This window comes from Melopsittacus undulatus, chromosome 2, assembly GCF_012275295.1.
Source record: "Melopsittacus undulatus isolate bMelUnd1 chromosome 2, bMelUnd1.mat.Z, whole genome shotgun sequence".
Taxonomy (NCBI): domain Eukaryota; kingdom Metazoa; phylum Chordata; class Aves; order Psittaciformes; family Psittaculidae; genus Melopsittacus; species Melopsittacus undulatus.
The window spans coordinates 29,160,625-29,179,821 of NC_047528.1; the positions used below are offsets into that span (position 1 = coordinate 29,160,625).

A 19,197-nucleotide genomic window follows, 5' to 3' on the forward strand; every position below is an offset into this window, starting at 1 on the left:
CAGAGCCTCCACTCCATCACATCCTTGGAGAGGGCAGGAGATCACGATGGGGTCAGGAAGGGTAGCAAGCAGACAGCAGGGATACAGCTGGAGAGCAAGGCCTGGCCATTTGCCACATGTGATGACCAGTCCTCAGTCTGGAGGGGGAGAGACTAAAGAACAAAAATGGAAACACAGAATGTAACAACAACAAAATTTTAATACAAACAGCCCTCATTCCTGCTACAGACTTGTCTGAATGAGGGATGCACAATGTCTGAACTGCACAATGTGCTCACGAAAGCAGCTCTTTCAGCATAAGGCAATGCTTGATAATTTATTTCTCAAGGCAGCAGGGTACCCAAAAGTGTATAAGGATCATTTTTGTCAACCATGGAGATTTAGCCAATCATGTGATGCTCACACTGGCATTGCTTTAGTTGCCAAAAAGACTTCCAAATATTCCTAATAGTGCCTTTCCAGTTTAGGAATCTACATTTGCTGAACTGCTAGACATGTTATTTAACCCCCAGCTGCAGAGGAGCTCCCAAAAAGGGGAAGGCAACAATCCACAAGGAAAAAAAACTTAGCAAGGCCTTGCTTGCTGGGCTAAAATCATGGGGCACTAGAGAAGCCTGTTTTATGGGAGGAAAACTAAAAGGTGCTTGTTTAAACCTTCCTCTTGCCTCAAAGATAAAAGACTCAAGAACTCAAAGCTGATTAAAACTAAACCTATTACAAAGCCAGTCACTCTTCTTCCTGAAGGCGGCAGATTTTTCAGGTGGCAAAATGAATTGTCTACTTAAAAAAAAAGCACAGAACCTAAATATATTTTATGTAATCATTGATTTGTGATACTGAACATTCTCAGACTTTGCAGCACATGAAGACTGTGCCGTGGGCTCATGCACATGGGCAATAAAATAAGACCAACTTTTTAGCCACTTATTCCTGGGGCTTGTGGTGCCACTGCTCCATTAACACAAACCAATCCAGACACCATCTGTCACAGTAGCCTTTTTACAGTGAATCTCATAGTATTTAACACACAAAATATGTCACATTTCTGAACAAGTTAGCATCTCTCATGTAAGACTATTTTCATACACAGATACTCTCAGTAACTCCTCAGAATGGATCCCAAACATTACTCAAGAGAAAAAGGATGTAAGTGTAAGTCTAATTTTAAATAAGTAACACAACTCTCCCTTCAACTTTGTCACATACACACAGGAGCTAAAGGAATCTAAGAATCAAATGTAGAGCTCCTTAAAATAATACCTATGCTAAGTATTCCTATGCTAGCAAAAAATATATTTCTCAATGTTTTAAATTAGCAAATTTACATTACCTTTTTTATACTAGGATTTTCCTCTACCAGTTTAGCTTTAGTAGAGATGATCCTCCCTAACAGAATATTTACAGACAAGGAAAAATAATTAAACATGAGGATATTTATTTTGCATACAAATATTTACAGGAAAATACTTAAAAAATTAAGTATTCAAAGTTTCCAAAAAAGCTTCATGCTTATATGCTATAAAAACATATTGCCTTTACTGTGCTCAAATTTACTATTCAGATCTCGGGATTTTCTTATAAGAGCTTTCTTTTGTGCTTCATCAAATCGATGAACTTTGAGATCCTGGTCCCGGTCAAAAGGCCTTCTTTCCTGAGGTTTGTTCTTTTCTTCAGATGCCTTGCTCTTTAGCTTTTTCTGATGTATGTCCATCAGAGATTCCGATCTCTTTGACTCCTGGAAAAATTGGAAGAAGAGGAAGTTAGTAGTACAAACTGCAAACTGTGGAGATAAATTATAAAAATAATACAAAAAGAAATACAAAAGTTGCTCTGTCATTCTTAGAGTCAAATGCAGACAACATGTCAAGAGCACAGGCTCAGTTTCTCATACACTTCCCCAGGCATCTGCATTCGCTCACTGCTAGGGGCAGGAACAAGCTAGATACCCTTTTGATCTTACTCTCATGTGCTATGATGTTTTAAGGTGTGCTCTTTTCAGTATTTGAATTACCTGTTGCAAGCCTAAGGGCAGCCACAGGTTTGAGCTAGAGCACATTTTGCCATGTCAAATACTTTTGTTCCATTTATTAAGCACACAATCCAGCTCAAATATTACATAAAACTTTTGATGATTTCACACAGGAGCAGAATAGTTCCCACAAGGCTATGCATCCCCTCCTTTACCTACATGTATTTGTGTACCTCACAGCAGCCAATTTCTCAGACTCTCAAACCATTACAGACCATCCAAAAGATCAGTCTGAACCAATTCTCTCATGATAAAGAGCAAAAGGTTATCAGCTCTGTTTTCTCACGTCTAGAAACAAGACATCTTTATTCCAGAAGTTCACTTTCCCTCACTCCCTGTGCAAACACTTCATCCCACATACAAATAATTCATACATAGCATAAGAAATGAAAACAGAAAATGGGTAATATTTATTCATGGTGTAACTGCATCAGTGCTGACAGCATTGCACTAGAGAATGTATATGGCAGCAGCACTGAGTAAACTAACTGTAAGAAACCAGTTTAAGAACTAAAGCTCCTGAAAAGAACTATATTCAGAATGATAGTGGAAACAGACAATACAGAAGGAATTTCAGGCAGTATGCTAATAACTCTGGATTTGCCAGCCTCTAAATGAAGAGGCACATGTGATTTAAGGTATGACAATTGAAAGTGCCAGATAAACTTAAATCATGTAATATAAGGCAAGGCTGTGATTCTCAAGAATTATACTCTCAAGAGACCAGACTGACTTGCAGAAGACATCAGGCCTTAAATCAAGGACGAACAGGAATGAACAGCTGTAAGACACCAGTCCATATTCTCTGGTGAACAGGGCTGGCAGACAGAGAAGTGGGAGGGAAGCTGACACGGAGTTCAGATTTCTAGTAACCAACATCAGCCTGTGAAAATGGTCTGCTTCTCCAGAGACTGAGGAAAAGTTCAAATAATAATGTTGTTGTAATGAGCAGTTAATGTAATTAATTAAGAAGTATAATTAATGCACTGACCTGCTTGGCCTACCAAGCTTCTTTTGGGTTAATGTATATTTTGTCATATAAGTTAAACTTTTACTACTGTTTTATTCCTGGAAAGCTGGTAACTTGGTGGAGCAAGCTAATATCTGAATGAAGGTTGTCTGCAACCATGTCCTGATGTGAGGATGATTTAAGGAAAACCCACCTAAAAACCAAGACAATACACACAAACCCCAATTCTGTAACACTGTTTTCAGCAGCCGTTGGCAGACCAGATCCCGCTCTTCTTGAATTCAATGGCAAATGTTCTAATGACTTAAACAGCAATAGGTTTGGACACTATAAGGGAAGACTGTAGTAGCATCATCATGGAAACCAGCAGTGCTAGGAATGAGAACCAGAAGAAAGTATGAAGAATTAAAAGAAATGCAGGAAGAGGAAGTATTTTACTATCACACTTACATTGTATGAAGTCACCTGCTCAACAAGCCTCTTATCTCTCCCAGATAACACGATTTCTTCATCATCCTTACTGGTTGACTTTTTTGCCTCTTCTCTTTCCTAATGAGTAGAAGCAATCACATGATACAGTAATCAGAATGTCCAAAGAAAAAAGTAAGGAAATGTATATTTACTTAATTAAATCTGAAGGTTAGAGGCCACAGTAGAGGCCACCAGCTGTTTTTTGCTCAGCTTGATAAAAGAAGAACACCACACTGTAACTGGAAATTGAATGATCTGATATAGAGTACCTGACTACTACAGAAGGAAGAGGGAACGAGTGTCAGTGTTACTTAAAATTGTTATTTCCTTGCCTTTATCATTAAGCCCCAATTAGTAAATTTTGGAAACAAAAGATAAACTCAAAACAAACAAAAAAAATTAATTGACCAGCTCAGGGAATCTTTACTTTGCTTTCACAGAATATCAACAGCATCCATACTGCCCACAGGTGTACATGGATGAGTAAACGCTCACCTTGGCTTTTCTCTCTCTGTCAGCTGGAGTATCTGTCCAAATAGATCTATCTCCTGATTTGTCATCAGCTCTTCTCTTGAATGTTCTTGGGCCAAATCCAAAGCTTTTCAATTCAGGTGGAAGCTCTGTCATCCATGATTCCCTGGTAATCTGCTTGGGTTCATCCTTTATGAAAGAAATAGGTGCAGAGGCAGAATAAAAAGAGCATAATCAAGAATTGCTCTCTGAATCTCTTGGCTTCCAGAAGAAATAATTAATTTTTCTTCAAACATTTAGTGTCCTGAGCAGAACTCCAACTGGGTTCACACAGAAATAGGCAAAGAAAAAGCACAAATACACTCCAGCAACAAAGTACTAGAAATTAAGAAATGCAACTTACGCTGTCTGCTGAAGTAAGTTTTTCCTTCATTCTCTGAGCTCTGCGTTCAAATTCTTTGGTGACATCAGACTCCACTGGTCCCTTTGCAGGCATCGGGCCTATAATTTCATCTTCTTCCTCACTACTATCTGTTACCTTCCAAAAATAAAACACTTCTCTCAACCAAAGCTCTAAGATCATCAAGAAACACTTTAGCTTCACAGGATTAGAATGATTTTATAAACCTAATGCAATGCACCTGTCAGACAACAAAAACCTGGATTAAAACTTTAGATTAGACTTGTTCTAGTACTTTAACATGGATACTTAGTGTCCATGTTACCAAAAGCATCATTTCTTGTCTAAAGCAAAACACCTGGTTAACAAGTGGCAAAGTCCTGCTACTTTATGTTGCTCTGCATGCACGCAGCCCCTGTGGCCCCAGATAAAGCAGCAACACAGAAACTTACATGTTTGATACTTTGCGCTTCACCATCATTAGCAACATTTGGATCCATCTCTGGAATAAGGATCACAAACTCTCACTGCAAGAAGAACTGTCTCAAGCCTAGATTCTGTAAGGGTGCTAGGAAGAGCTACATGCAAGTTAGGGCACAGTGATATGCATGGTACTGCACTCCTGGGTGTATAGTAATCTGCCAGTCTCATCTCTTGGTTGTTACTCTCTTCTTCAAACCCTTTCAACATCACATTCTAAGCAATTATTTGGAGAATGGCTAAAAAAAAATCCCCAAACTTTGAAAGGGACTAGGTATTAATAAGAACCTTTATGGATGCCAGAGATTGTACTGAAAGTTCACAGGTCCCTCCAGTTAAAACAGCACAGATATGGATAGAGGCAGAATTAGACATGAAATGGTGACACCACAGTGCCCTGGAGGCAAAGCTGAGGTGCCCAGTACCTACAAAAGTGAAAAGATTCAGCTACACCCTGAATGTGTGTAATAAAGCAACAGGAGTAGGATGAGGACAAGGCTGTATAGACAGGAAGCAGAGAGTGTTGTTTCAGAATATAAGCTGGTGGTAAGTAAGTTTCAAATGAAAGATGGCTGGGGGGAATGGCTTGCTTTTCTCATGCCAAACTTTGGTTACCTGGTAGGCATCTCAAAATCAAGATAGGACATTATCAGAGGATGTAAGAGCTCAAGAGTGATGAGCAATGGAAAACAAGTATCAGTATCCCTCTGCATAAAATAAGGCTCATGAGGCAGAGGTGACCCAGTGGAGGATACAATAACAGAGTACAGAACCTCAGTGGAAGAGTTACCTAATAGGAGTATGGGGAATGAAGGATGAGTGAACAGAGGAGGAGAGAAGGAAAGTTATCCCTATACTGAGTTCAAGCCTAATACTTCAGGCTGCTCATAGCTGGCATCTCTCTGCTGCAGAAGGATTTGCACTAAGGAAGACAGGAGGTGTGAAATTAGCCACTTCACTCCTGTGTGCCATTTGCAACATAAACACTGCTCCAAGCTGGTGAAGCCAGTTGGCATGTCTGCCTTTCAGAGTCAACGAAGGTACGAACAGTCAGGAAGGCAAGCTTCAGGGAGCAAGAGACACAGCTTCATGTGGCTGTAAACCACAAGGTGCAAGAAGAGGCTTGGCAAATTTAATGGCTGTATGACCAATTGCATGAAATGGATCTGAAAGACTGAGAAGGGTAATAAATAGATGCTCACTTACAAACACCATCAATGCAGTGTGGTAACACCAAGTTCTCTCATGATTTTTCTCAAAAACATTTACATAGCCAAGCTTTCGCTGATTATCTACCACTGCAATATTGCTTCAACTTTTAGAGCATGGGATAACTGCATTTTCTCTTTTTAAAGAAGGAGCAGGTGGGGAAAAAGAATAACCGTCTGGAGAAACTAACGTAGTAAACCACTTCCTTCTTCTGTGTACAAACAAATAAAAAATGCAAATATATAAGACTTTCACAAAAAATTGTAGTGTGAAGTAGTTGAGAATGAAAGACAAATCTCATGCTGAGTTTTAATTGAAGTGTGTCTCATTTCCTTTCTTATTAGTCTGAAGTTCAATTCACTCCATTACCACCTGCTTCAAACAAGATGAAATTAAACAAAGATTTAAAAATACTGCCTTCAAGTTTGAAGGGGAAATCAATAGAAGGTGAAAAGTCAGCACAGAATAAGCTGCTTCTAAAGATATGCTAGAATAGAAAATAAATAAAAATAAACAACCTCACTCATATTCAAAGGTAAAAGATACAGTATTATTAGGAAGAGAAAAAAATAAAGTAAGCCATGTTCTGTAATAGCTGTAACAAAGCTGATACTAGATCTAGTTAGGATTAAAAGAGACCTCTACATTTGCAAAATACATGAGCAGACCAGTTTTGACATCCCTGCCTCAAGAAATCCGTCATTATGATAAACTGTGTGTTATTTGGAGTTGCAAGACGATGAGTATCTTCAAAATGTCAGACAATCATTCTTCATGAAGGATTATGACAACACTTTGTTGTAGGAGGCTAGAGAATGATGCACTGCACAACTTCTAACTAAAAAAGTAAAGTTCCAGAGCAGCCTTTGCCTCATTCCTCCCTAGCATGTCTCATAGTGGTTGGGAGTTAAACTTTAAAAAAATAATTGTTTTAAAAATAAACACAGTAACAGTTAATTCCCACAAGGAATTAATATTTAATTATAGCATGACAGAGATTCAATTGCCTAAATGCTGGTATCCAACACGATTTTTGATGTCTTAGAGCATCCTGCCTGGCTTCGACATCCTGCTCAAGAAGGATGCAGGCTCCTCTCTAAGGTGCTACTCCCTATCTCCCAGGCTGCTGCAGACAATTCACATCCTTTGGAATGGTGCTAAAGGCCCCTGTTTAAGGGGCTGGATCTTCCCCATACTTCTGGCTGTATTTTATCACAGATCTTAGTTCTGAATGTTCTTTAAGGAGTACATGCACCATTTTGTGGCTAGGGCTTATCAGCTATAAGACTTCTAACCAGTTTTTACCCAACCTGATGAGAACAGTCAAAAAATATGACCCAAAAAATTGCGTCAGATTCACTGTCCTGCTCTACTTCACTCCCAGTTACAGGTATCACCTTACTATTGATAAGAACAGTTAGCGACACTGTGGCATCATTCTTGATTGCATTCTTTCAGATACACTTAGGTAACACATCTACTAATAAACATTTTTTAGGAGGTGAAGAGATGCGAAATATTCAATCATTTTGGTCCCCATCAGCAACAGAGTAAAAGCTTGAATTACAGGTAAACATTTTCATTTTAACAGCTTGCATTACTTCTTTCATGCCTTTAAAAATCTGAACTTTGCCAAGATGTTCACTTGTGAAGGACATCACACCAAAAGAAGTAAAAAAAGCACTAGGAAGTGTTAGTGTGACTGCAGTTTAGGATGCTTACATCTCTTGTCTTCACCAAGTGCATCATGTCAAACAGCAAAATCGCAACAAACCAGACAAGCCTTTTTCTTTTTCAAGGCTTATTTATGCTCCACTATTTGACTCAGGCAAAAAAATATGCCAGACGCTTTCTGGTCTGAAGTTAAACTGTCATTGAGAAGTATGTCTAGTTGACTTTTTCAGGCTCCTACTGATAGCTTGTATTAAAACAAAAGGCTTCTGTTTCCACAAACCTGGGTATGGAATTCCGATGAAACAGATGGTCCTATGGGGCATCTGCTATTCCCTGTGTCCTGTGAAGGTCTCCTAAAGCCAGGAGGTAATGCAGGACCTATAATGGGCCTTGAAGGAACAAAAAAAAAAAAAATTAATTTATCTTCAACTGGGAGGCAGGAAAAACCCAAGAAGCAACATAACCAACAGGGACAGTACACTCAGTGACAGCCTTCCACTGTTTGCTGCAGGAAAACATCTAATAGATTAATATAAAAATCAACTGTAGATGAGAAACATTATTCTCCTTCTTCCCTGTGCCAAGTGTTCTCCCTATGCACACACCCTAGAAATAACTGAGTAAGAAGAGTTTCTCTGTTCTCCAGAAGGACCTCTGCAGATAGTTGGGATGCAAGAAAACCAGGAAAGTTGCAGCATATACTCAAGGGAATCCGCATTTCTCTTCCTTCAGCAGATTCAAGAGCCACGAAAGGTGGGAGGTCAGATACACACTACTTTTTCCCTAGCAACAAAAGCAATATTGTTCATTCTTGTCTTGCACTGGTTTTGCTGCCCTTCAATAAACAGATTCAGTGAACTGCTCTGATTTTGAATTTATTTTCTCCTGGAGTGGGGATGAGAGAAGAAGTTTTGTGATCCCAGGTAACTTCACTGGTTTGGTTTTTTGCCACAGCTCAGCAAGCAAGATAATTTGATTTTCTCCAGGAATACAGAAAGGTAAGAATCTCTTTTCAGTCATGAAAACAGTTCAAAGTATACTACAGACTGTGTTTGCAGCACTGAAAGACTTTTTTTATACAAGTTCCTGTTAATAATCCACCAAGATATTCTTTACAGCTAATTAACCCCCAAACAATTAACACCTGAAGAGATATCTAAGTGGCAGTATCCTCACAATGTATCAGCAGAGACTTTATTATGATCTTCAGTTTCTGAGCTTTAGGGTGATCAAACATAACACAACATGAACTGAATTATGCTAATTATGGTCTTCTACTAAATCCTGCATAATCTAACCAGTACAGCCCTGCTGTAGTGATATTATTTTCAGGATTTGAAGAAGGGAAATAAAAAGGAGGAACTCCTGTCAGAAAGCAAATTACAGACAGACACAAGCAATAAACGTGCACTCAGGACAGGACAAGGGCACTGGTGAGGTTTCAAACCCAGACAAGAGATCTGGGTTAAATTTGAAGTTCCACCCCCACCTAGCTGCTGCAAAAAAGAAGCAGCTTTTACTTTCCTCCGTTCCTTTCTGACTACTTTCTTGTTAGTGCCGTATTTTAAAGTCCCATTATAATTTAAAGAGACTGAATTTAAATCTATGCAGATACAGCCAAAATAATCTTATTTTAGCACACAAGTATGAATGGAGAATGAGAGACATTTAAACCAAACTATAAAAAAGCTTTCTACTAAAATATATGAGAACATCAACGTTGTGGGCTGTATCTGTGCAACCTGTGAAAAAGAGTAGATGTCAAATACTCTGCCTTGCTTCTGTTGCAGCCCAAAGGCTCTTCCAAAGAATGGAAAAAAAGTTCTCATTTTCATCCCTCCCACACTTGCCATTTCTATGCTTTTGTTTTCCACATGAATAACCCTGTTGCTTGGGTCTTCCCTCAGCAACACACGGCCAACATGATTCTTGACAGTTTCCTGGATGTCCAAAGACTCTCTGAATGGGTAAAGTGAATCTAAAACTGTGAAACATATTCTGCTGCAGTTGGCAACTTTTCTACCTATATATACATGTTTAAAAAAAAAAACTCAAAAAATCTTAGCATGAATTAAGCTCTAATTTAAGGAATACTGGATTTCATATATGGCAAAAACCTCTTCCCTGTTGTTGGACTTGCAGTCCTTGCTAAAGGGTGTTTCAAGATGGGCATTTCAGCATTCCTCCGATGTATAACAATATTCTTTAAGATAACTTTTGCTCTTTAGCTTGATGTGTGAACACTTAGGAGTGCCACACTTCTGTCTAGCACTGCTAAACAGCAAAATCCTTTCCAAAGTTGAAGGAAAACCATTCATGTATATATTTTATGTTGGAATGATTCAAATAATCTTTAACAAGCTGCGAATTCCCACATGAGCTGCTCCTAAACATGAATATGTTGCTTTGGCAACTCTGGAGAAGATGTAACAGAACAAAAGCTTTTCTAAAAGAACAAGTATGTCACACACAGCTAATAAACATTTTGTCTATACATGAAAACAAACAGCTGGCATTTGCTTCTATTATTCACGGTTAAAGGGTGAGCTACCTAGCTGCTCAATGCTCACAGCAATGCAGCAGGGAGACAGTTAACCGCACTGTGTCTACACCCTGCACAGCTTACATGCCTCAGTGTGTCAGACTACCAGGTGTATGGGAGTGGAAGACAGACAAAGCTCTACCTACACATCACACCTTTCCCACCTATTCAGGGTGCAGAATGGCTCTGCTCAATCTGCCTTCTGTGGGTGTGCTGGGAGTAACTGTATGGAGAGCTAAGACAAAAAAACCCTAGCAAGCGCCTTTTACTGCTTTAATCTTTCACATTCTAGACACAGAGCAGACTCCTGCCCCCTGAATGTAAATGCCCCCTGAATGTAAATGCAAGTTACCCAACATTTTGGGAATAAACTAAGCGGAAGTTGGGTGAAGATACAAAAAAATAAGATTATATGAGGGGTCACCACCTGTGTTACTGCTCATCTCTCTAACCTCCAAACTACAAATTGCCTCTTTTCCTTTGCACACTTTGACATAAAATTTTACCACAGGAGGGGTCCTGTCAAAAATCAAGAAAGCAAGAAGGCTACCACTGCTGATATTAAAAGCTAGAAGTATTTATTCGCTTTAGTGGAGACCACATTAGTTTAGTGATTTCCTAGATTTTATGATAAACAATTATGCATATGAAACAGAAGAAAAAAAAATATTACCCTTGGGACCACCAAATGAGCCCACTGAGTGTGACAGCCACAATTAAGAGTTGGTCAGTTACAGCAAAGTGTAACCAAACAGATACAGAAAGGATGCTTACACAGCTCAACAACAAATTGAGTCCCTTTCCTAGAACTGAAAACTACCTGATAGGCAAGTATGGATTCATTTTATCTACAAGCTCTTTGTTGCTCTGAGCAAGGTAACAGTGATCAAAGAACTTTCTTACACCTTCCATCAATAAGTGTCCCCTTGGAAGGGCCAATTTCACAACAGATTATCATTTCAAGTTATAGAAGGAAGTGCACAGATTAATGTAAAGACTAGAATGCTGTGAGACATGGTTAAGTTCTGCACAGAAAATCCATAAACAGTTGTTTGGGGTTTTTTTGAGGGGGAGGAGGGAAAGTATTTTATAACTGCATGCAAACTGACAGAAAACTTCCTGATAGAGGCTACATATAATGTTTATTTACTTAGACCTGAGCTCTTGCTTTCTAGAAACCTACACTGTTCAGATTAGTTTTGTACCTGGAGACTCAAAAATAACCCGATGCATTAGCAAATGACAATCCCAATAACCTCCATTGCACTGCACCACACAAAAATTAATTGCCTTACTCATTCAGCCCAGAATTAAATACGGACCTGAGTCCTTGCACCCGTAATTTGTTTTTTCTGCACTGATCTGAGACCTACCATAAGAAATAGATTTTGAATGTCAAATTTCCTCTAACTCTGACAATTCATATTTTTAATTTTTCTCTCCACTCAGGACTAGGAGGGCAGTGTGCTCTATTTCAGAGGAATGCTGTTCTTGTTCTCAGAATGTGGAGAAAGCAATTCTAATCACCTGAACCTGAAGTGCACAACTGGAAGTGTTCTGTAATAGCATGACAAAATATTTTACCTTAAATAACCATGTTTCAAGGAAAAGAGTCTGAAAATAATTTAACTTCAATTACCTCTCTGGAGAATCATCCTGTTTTTTAAATCCAGGAGGAAGCGCAGGCCCGAAAAAGCCATCATCATCATCATCTTCCTGATTTCTTTTTGGCTTTCTGCAAATAAAAAGATTTCATTTAATAATTACCTTGACATGCACAGCAATTATCAACATTTTAAAAAGGAAAAAAAATCCATGAAATTATTCCAAACAGTCCTATGTACTAAATATCCTGTTGTTACCAAGGAAACAGTACAAAAGGATCCAAAATAATTTGAAGCAATTAAAGAACTGGGAGCATAAGCTTCACTCCAAAAATGCTCTGACATTTGAAAAAACATGAAGAATGCTTTTGCTGTAGATGGAAGAGTAGTGTAATGCTGAAATACCATTTTCTAGTCACAAAATAATTTTAAATTCAACACCTTTTTCTGCATTTTTATACACTGTCTGCATTCTGACTAGTAATTTCCCCAGTTCAGTTCTAATTAACTGAAAAACTGTTAAGACAAGAAAAAAGTAATATTTACTCTTAAGATGGCATAACACCCTTCAAGTGCTTTATACAAGGTCTAGCACAAACATATACAAGTTCTTAACACAGCAGCTGTAAGTAATCAACCCCACCAAATGAAAGTATATGCACACTCCTGTTATTTGCTAAACAACCCATGTTTTTTCATTAGAGTTGACTTATCGGAATAAATTCATGCCCATAAACAGTTCTTATGACCTTTCAGTGAGAAGTAGTATACCAGAAACAGGGTAAAATTCAAGTACCAAGTACATACATTATAAGTGGTGTCTGACCTTAGTATAAACCAAGCAAAATATTAAGGATTTTATTACTTTAACAGCAGAGTTAATGTAAAGACAGAGATCTGATTGCCCTAAATAACTTAATTCCACTGTAGGGTGTCAGACAGGTCAGCTGGACATTCTTGACCACAAAGAACATGCAGAACAGGTCATGAAGTTTCACACAGGGTTTAAATTTTTATTTATATAATACTGTCATTGTCTCATAATTTATACAGAAATATTTCATTTGCAATACAGTGTCAATATACAAATAACCTAGGAATATACTCACTTGGGTGCAGGATCTCCTGTCTCCTCTTCAGAATCTCTGTTTGTATCTCTGGGTAGAGGAACTGATTCTGAGTCATCATCGCTGTCAGGAGTTTCTGAGCTACAGCTGCTTTTATAGCCTGGAGGCAATGCTGGTCCTGCAACTGAATATCCCATTATTTGGGATACTTAGTAAACATTGCAAATAAGTATGATCTATTTTGGTATTCCCAAAACATCTACCTGGAATTAAGTTTATCCAATCATTGTTCTGTCTAGCATTTAGAGAAGACAAATAAACAAACTTCTAGAAGTTACTCTTTTCAGCATCATATTTCAATGAACAACCCCCCTCAACTAATTTAGTAAATTACTAATCCATTACTATATGAGTGTCTTCTGGAACAGGACTAGAAAGCCATTTTATCTAGCAACTGATTTACAATACATATGGCATGAATTGGTATACTTAAACTATCACCTTAGTAAAGCATTTGAATATTACTGGTGAAGAATCACTCCATTTGTGCATACACAACACAGGAGACCATAGATTAGTGGAATTGAATTGCCAACCTGCTTTAGAAATGGTTTAGCAATTACAGTTATTCCCAGTTCAGCTAAGCATGAACAGCAAGCACAGACTTAAGTACTCTGCTGACAAAAGGGATGATTTAGGCATTCAAATTTCAAAGAAACACTACCATCAGAAGGCTGGGGCAGCAGATGGAGCTCTTATCATCCAGTCAACCCTCTACACTCTGGAGTATGAGGGGGAATATCCCAGCAAAAGAAAGAATTAGATGCCAACACTGCTAACAGGCCTGAGCCATTTCTGGCACTGTCTCCACAAGCAGGCATGCTCTTTACACTTACTTGGATATAGTGCCATGTAAGCTGGGTCCAGAAGCAGCTTAGCCACTGATCCTAACACCAAATGCCCCCCAAATGAGACACTGTGTTAACACAGACACCCCCACAGGCTCAATCAAAACAGAGCCAGTTGGAGTAAGTAAAGACAAGCAATGGCCCCAAATAAGAGGCCTTCCCAGACCCAGGGCCAGCAACGATTTATACAAACAATACAAAAAGACATCTGATATAATGGAGATTTAATACTACTGAAGACTTAGCATCCAGAAACACAGGCACTGTTCTTCCTTTTAATATTTCAAGCACCAAGTCCAAGACTGACAGGACAGAAAGATGCTTTGGTGAGAAAAGACATTGTTAGCTTTATGAACTGTCAAGGGTTAGATGAAATGATGAGGTGCAATAAAACTACACAAATGAAGGGTACCAGGAAATTACATCTCCAGATAAAGAACTACGACTATTTGATGGTTCAAAATAAAACCTGATACAGACTATGGTTCCATTGTTAGCTGACAAAGGCCAAGCAGAAATTGAGTCCTTTGAGTGCACTTCATAAAGCTTTTACTGATCTTTAGCACAAGGCACAGAACAAGGTCAGTCTATTAGTTACAAAGCATCCAGACAGATCTACCACTTATTTTGTTTTCTGTTTTATTGGGAAAAAACTTTAATCAGGACATATAAATCTAGTTCAGCATAAGAAAGAAAAAAACCCTGCAACACCCCAGCCTATAAAGGTAAAGTAAGTTCAAGATGAGAGGGAACCAACAAATCAAGGATAAATAGGAATAAAGGCTGCTATTAAGAAGTCTCCCATCTTGGTATGAGAAACACCACTGGATAAAGAGCACTTAAAAAACAAAGCCTGAACAATGGCTTTCTCCAGCCATCTGGTGCCTTGATATCATGAAAGCAGAGCTCTATTTGTTCTGAAAACAGACGAGTGAGAGAAGGCCTTGGACTAAAAGGAGCAAACTGAGAGATGCAGTTTGAGGATTCTGACACTGCAGAGGAAGAGAAAGATAGGGAGCAGCTTTGTGAACTGAGAAGAACTCATAAAACCAAAACTATTTAAGGAAGAAGACTGGTCCCACTGACATGTTGGCTAACATGAGGGTTAACACACATGCTTCTTATCCCAATTCCTCTCTGTTTTGACGGCACAGCCCTTTGCGTGGGCTATGAAATAAACTGGCTCAGGGAACTTAAAAGGCATAAAAATAATACTGCAAAGTCCAGCACTCCCCTGAAAGAACTATTTGTTCGTGGAACTGCAGCCTAAGCAGAACTAACCAGAATCAAAATAAGAGAACAAAGAATGGTTCACAAAGGGAAAATGGCATTTAAACCCTGTGGAAGAAAAAGTCCTTGGATATAGTGAAAGAAGTGGTGGAGAAAGAGACTTGGGAAAATGGGGATTAAAAATTACTATTGTCCTGGTACTGACTGAGACTCTTATTGATTGAGACTCTTAATCAGTATGGGTAAGAATACAGCAATGGATCAGGGTAGGGAGCCAAGGAAAGAGTAGAGAGGAAGGAATGGGAATTGCTACGCATAGGTTCTAGAGGCAAAGAAAGGAAAGGGTAAAGAGGGAGGCCAAGATCTAATGGGAAGTTTGTGAATGAAATTCCCTGGAAGACATGGAAAAGTGAAAAGATACAGACCAAAGGAACAGAAAAGAGCTCAGACCCACAGCTTACTACAGCCTCCTTTCAGGCAGTTGCAGAGAGCCATGAGGTCCCCTTGAGCCTCCTCTGCTCCAGACCACACACCCCCAGGTCCCTCAGCTGTTCCTCAGCACACTTGTGCTTCAGACCCTGCACCATTTCATTGCCCTTCTTTGGACCCGCTCCAGCACCTCAATGTTTCTCTTGTAGTGAGGGGCCCAGAACTGAACACAGGATTCAAGGTGCAGCCTCACCAGTGCCAGTACAGGGGGATGATCACTGCCCTGGTCCTGCTGGCCACACTATTTCTGATACAGGCCAGGATGCCGCTGGCCTTGGCTGCCTGGGCACAAGCTGGCTCACATTCAGCTGTCAATCAGCACCCCAGGTCCTGTTCCACCAAGCAGCTTTCCAGCCACTCTTCCCCAAGCCTGTAGAATTGCATGGGGATGTTGTGTCCCAACAACCCCAACCAGCATTTTGCCTCATTGAACTTCATACCACTGGCCACCCATCAACCCAGCCTGTCCAGATCCCAGATCCAGAGCCTTCCAGCAGATCAACACTCCCTGCCAAATTGGTGTCATCTGCAAATTTACTGAGAGTGGAACTCAATCCCCTCATCCAGATCATCAATGAAGATATTAAAAAACACTGACCCTAACACTGAGCCCTGAGGAACATCACTAGATGTGATGCCGTTTACCACCACTCTTTGGACCCAGACATCCAGCCAGTTTTTAACTCAGTGAAGAATCCACCTATCCAGGCCATGAGCAGCCAGGAGAACACGGTGGAGACATTGTCAAATGCTTTACTGAAGTCCAAATAGACAATGTCCACAGCCTCTCCCTCATCAACCAGGTGGGTCACCTTGTCACATTTGGCACCGAAGAGGGCAAACTACATCCTGGGGTGCATCAAACACAGCACAACCACTGAGATGAGTTAGTGCAGCCTCACCTGGAGCACTGTGTGCAGCTCTGGGCCCCACAATTTAAGGACATGAAGGTCCTTGAATGTATCCAGAGGAGGACAACAAAGCTGGTGAGCAGGTGGGAAGAAATGTCAGTAGGAGTAGCTAAGGACTTTGGGCTTGTCTAATTTGGAGAAAAGAAGGCTGTGGGGTGACCCCATCATTCCCTACAGTTTCATGAGGGGGGGAAGCGGAGAGGGAGGTGCTGATCTCTTCTTCCTGGTATCTAGGTTTAAAGTTGCATCAGGGAAATGTTAGACTGAACTTTAGTAGCATTTCTTGTCCGAGAGAGTGGTCAAACACTAGAACAGGCCTCCTAACAAAGTGGTGGATGCCCCAAGCCTGTCAGTGCTTAAGAGGCATTTGGACAATGCCCTTAATAACATGCTTTAACTTTTGGCCAGCCATTAAGTGATTTGGCTTGGGGATCATTATAGGCCCCTTCCAACTGAATAGTCTGTTCTATTATCTTACAGTTCCGAACGGAACCTTTTAGACAGAAGTCTAATAATGGATATTCAAAGTCCTATTTTGTTGCTGTTGGCAGGCTAATATTATGAAATTAAAAAAAAAAAACTAAACAAAACCAAACACAAATCCCAGTGTTCTTAAAAAAAAACAAAGGTCATCTCAAGAATAAGCGAGACCACAAGGAAAGAACACATACTGGAAAATTGTTCAGCTTTAAAAGGTGAAGTATCTCCTAAAATAACTAGGATATAAAGGAGATGGTTACAGAACAACTTCTAGGCCCAGCCCGTCTCAAGACCCAGCACACATTACAGCTCAGAAGAGGCTTGTGCCAGCCCTTCTACATGATTTTGCCACTTAGAACCTTCAGGCGCCAGGCTCCATCTGCAGCTTTACCTCTACAGACTGTGTTACACCAAAGTATCTGCTCTTCTCTTCCTCCTCTGCACTGCAGTAGTATGCCTCCTGTGTTAAGCAGGTACACCACATTGTTAAACGAAGCTGTTCTAAGTCAGGATAAGCTTACAGAAGTTATAAAACCAAATAAACAACACCAACCCCCACCCCCCCAGTGTTTGGGGTTTGGTGGGTTTTGTTGTTTGTAGCTTTTGGGGGTATATTTTAAGGCAAATAAACTCCTTCACCCACTTCACATATAAATCCACAAGCAGATCTGCTACTGTAACTGCGGAGCTGATGTAGACCTGGACAAAATGTGGATACACCAGGCTGAATAACCTAGACCAGTTACTGACAAAACATTTGGTATCACGAAACCACAGTCTAACGGTAAGTTTAACTTATGTTGTTCAGTGAATTTGTACACAACATAGATATCTGTATTGCATGTATGACATATGAGGATGCTGGTGTAAAGAAACTAACTCATCACAACATATATCACTAGGAAAAGCTGCATTATGTCAGACAAGTGTGTTAGTCAGGACTGGAGTAGAAAGCCAAGCTGCAGACCGGAGCTTGATGTTGCTATGGTATTGCTAAGGCAGCACCTCGCTCTTCCTTCCTACTGCTCCCTCTTCTGGATTAAAAAACAAAAAGAGCAAATGAGCACAGCAAACCTTTCTCATTGGAGCTGCACTGTTGGGAATAACTGAATGATCACTGAAACACTGCCAGTAATTGAACATATATACACTAACGACTTGAGGATGGATTAAAGACAGCGAGTACTGACTCTCAAACTGATACTTCCAGACATATTACAGCACGTAAGAGTTCAGAGCAGGGGGATCCAAGCACCACTGCAGTCAGATGGCCCTGGAGCTATCCCACTGCTGTCAACATCAGAGACCCTAGGAAGCGCAGCACCACAGCCTCACTGCTCACAGGCCAGCTCTGCATCCTGAGGGAAACTGAGTAGAACACAGCAGTTTCACCACATGTTTTGGTCTGACACTGGAAAACACGAGGCAAGACCTAATCACTGCCCCGTTTTATTTTTCTACCCACTAACTTCACACTCTGAGCTGCTAATGAACAGGGGCATAAAAATACAGGAAAATCATAAACAAATCCATGCAGCATTAATTAAAATAAGTTTAGACCATTTCATGTCTGCAGTACTACATCACGTGGTTTTTTTTATAGAATCCCAGAATGGTTTGGGTTGGAAGGGACCTTAAAGCCCACCCAGTTCCAACCCCCTGCCATGGGCAGGGACACCTTCCACTACACCAGGTTGCTCCAAGCCCCATCCAACCTGGCCTTAAGCACTGCCAGGGATGGGGCAGCCGTAACTTCTACGGGCAACCTGTGCAGTGCTTCAACACCCTTGCAGCGAAGAATTTCCTACCAACATCTAACCTAAATCTACTTTAAAGCTATTCCCCCCACACGCCCTTGTAAACAGCCCCTCTCCAGATTCCTTGTAGCGCCTTCACCCGCTGGAAGCTGCCCCGAGGCGCTCCGGAGCCCGCTCCTCCCCAGCCCGAACAGAACGCTGGTTTCCCCCGAGGCACTCACTCCAACACCTCCCCGGGAAGCCCAGCACCGATCCCCACGGGCCGAGCCTGCGGCACCGCTGCGGCCCCGACCTCCGCGGCCCCGAGCCCTATCCCATCGCGCCTCACCCTGGCTGAAGTCCTCATCCGGGTCAGCCTCTGCGCAGCGCTGGAAACCGGGCGGCAGCTGAGGGCCGATGAGCTCGCGAGCCATGGCGAGGCCTGCGCAATGCGCAGGCGCCACAAGGCCTCCGCCTCCCCTCTCCAGCCCCGCCCCTCCGCCGCCACACTTCCGGCGCTGCCCTC

At 40.8% G+C, this 19,197-nt stretch overlaps 1 protein-coding gene across 1 annotated transcript; it reads right to left on the minus strand.

Moving 5' to 3' along the window:
• Positions 1-179: 179 nt before the first annotated feature.
• GPALPP1 (GPALPP motifs containing 1) lies at positions 180-19,112 on the minus strand. The gene is made up of 8 exons (XM_005147684.3): positions 19,021-19,112; positions 12,960-13,101; positions 11,886-11,981; positions 7,985-8,093; positions 4,345-4,479; positions 3,966-4,130; positions 3,450-3,548; positions 180-1,735 (listed from the first exon to the last, which is right to left on the minus strand). Exons 1-8 carry the CDS (start codon positions 19,103-19,105, stop codon positions 1,517-1,519), a joined length of 1,050 nt encoding a protein of 349 aa, XP_005147741.1. The 5' UTR covers positions 19,106-19,112; the 3' UTR covers positions 180-1,516.
• Positions 19,113-19,197: the final 85 nt, after the last annotated feature.

Excerpts from the sequence above, each read along its gene's own strand:
- GPALPP1 (XM_005147684.3), bottom strand. The coding sequence starts at position 19,105 with ATGGCTCGCGAGCTCATCGGCCCTCAGCTGCCGCCCGGTTTCCAGCGC. Across the intron at positions 4,131-4,344 it reads AACTTACTTCAGCAGACAGC|GATGAACCCAAGCAGATTAC; the intron begins GTAAGTTGCATT and ends TCTTTCATAAAG. Across the intron at positions 1,736-3,449 it reads AGCAGGTGACTTCATACAAT|GAGTCAAAGAGATCGGAATC; the intron begins GTAAGTGTGATA and ends CAATTTTTCCAG.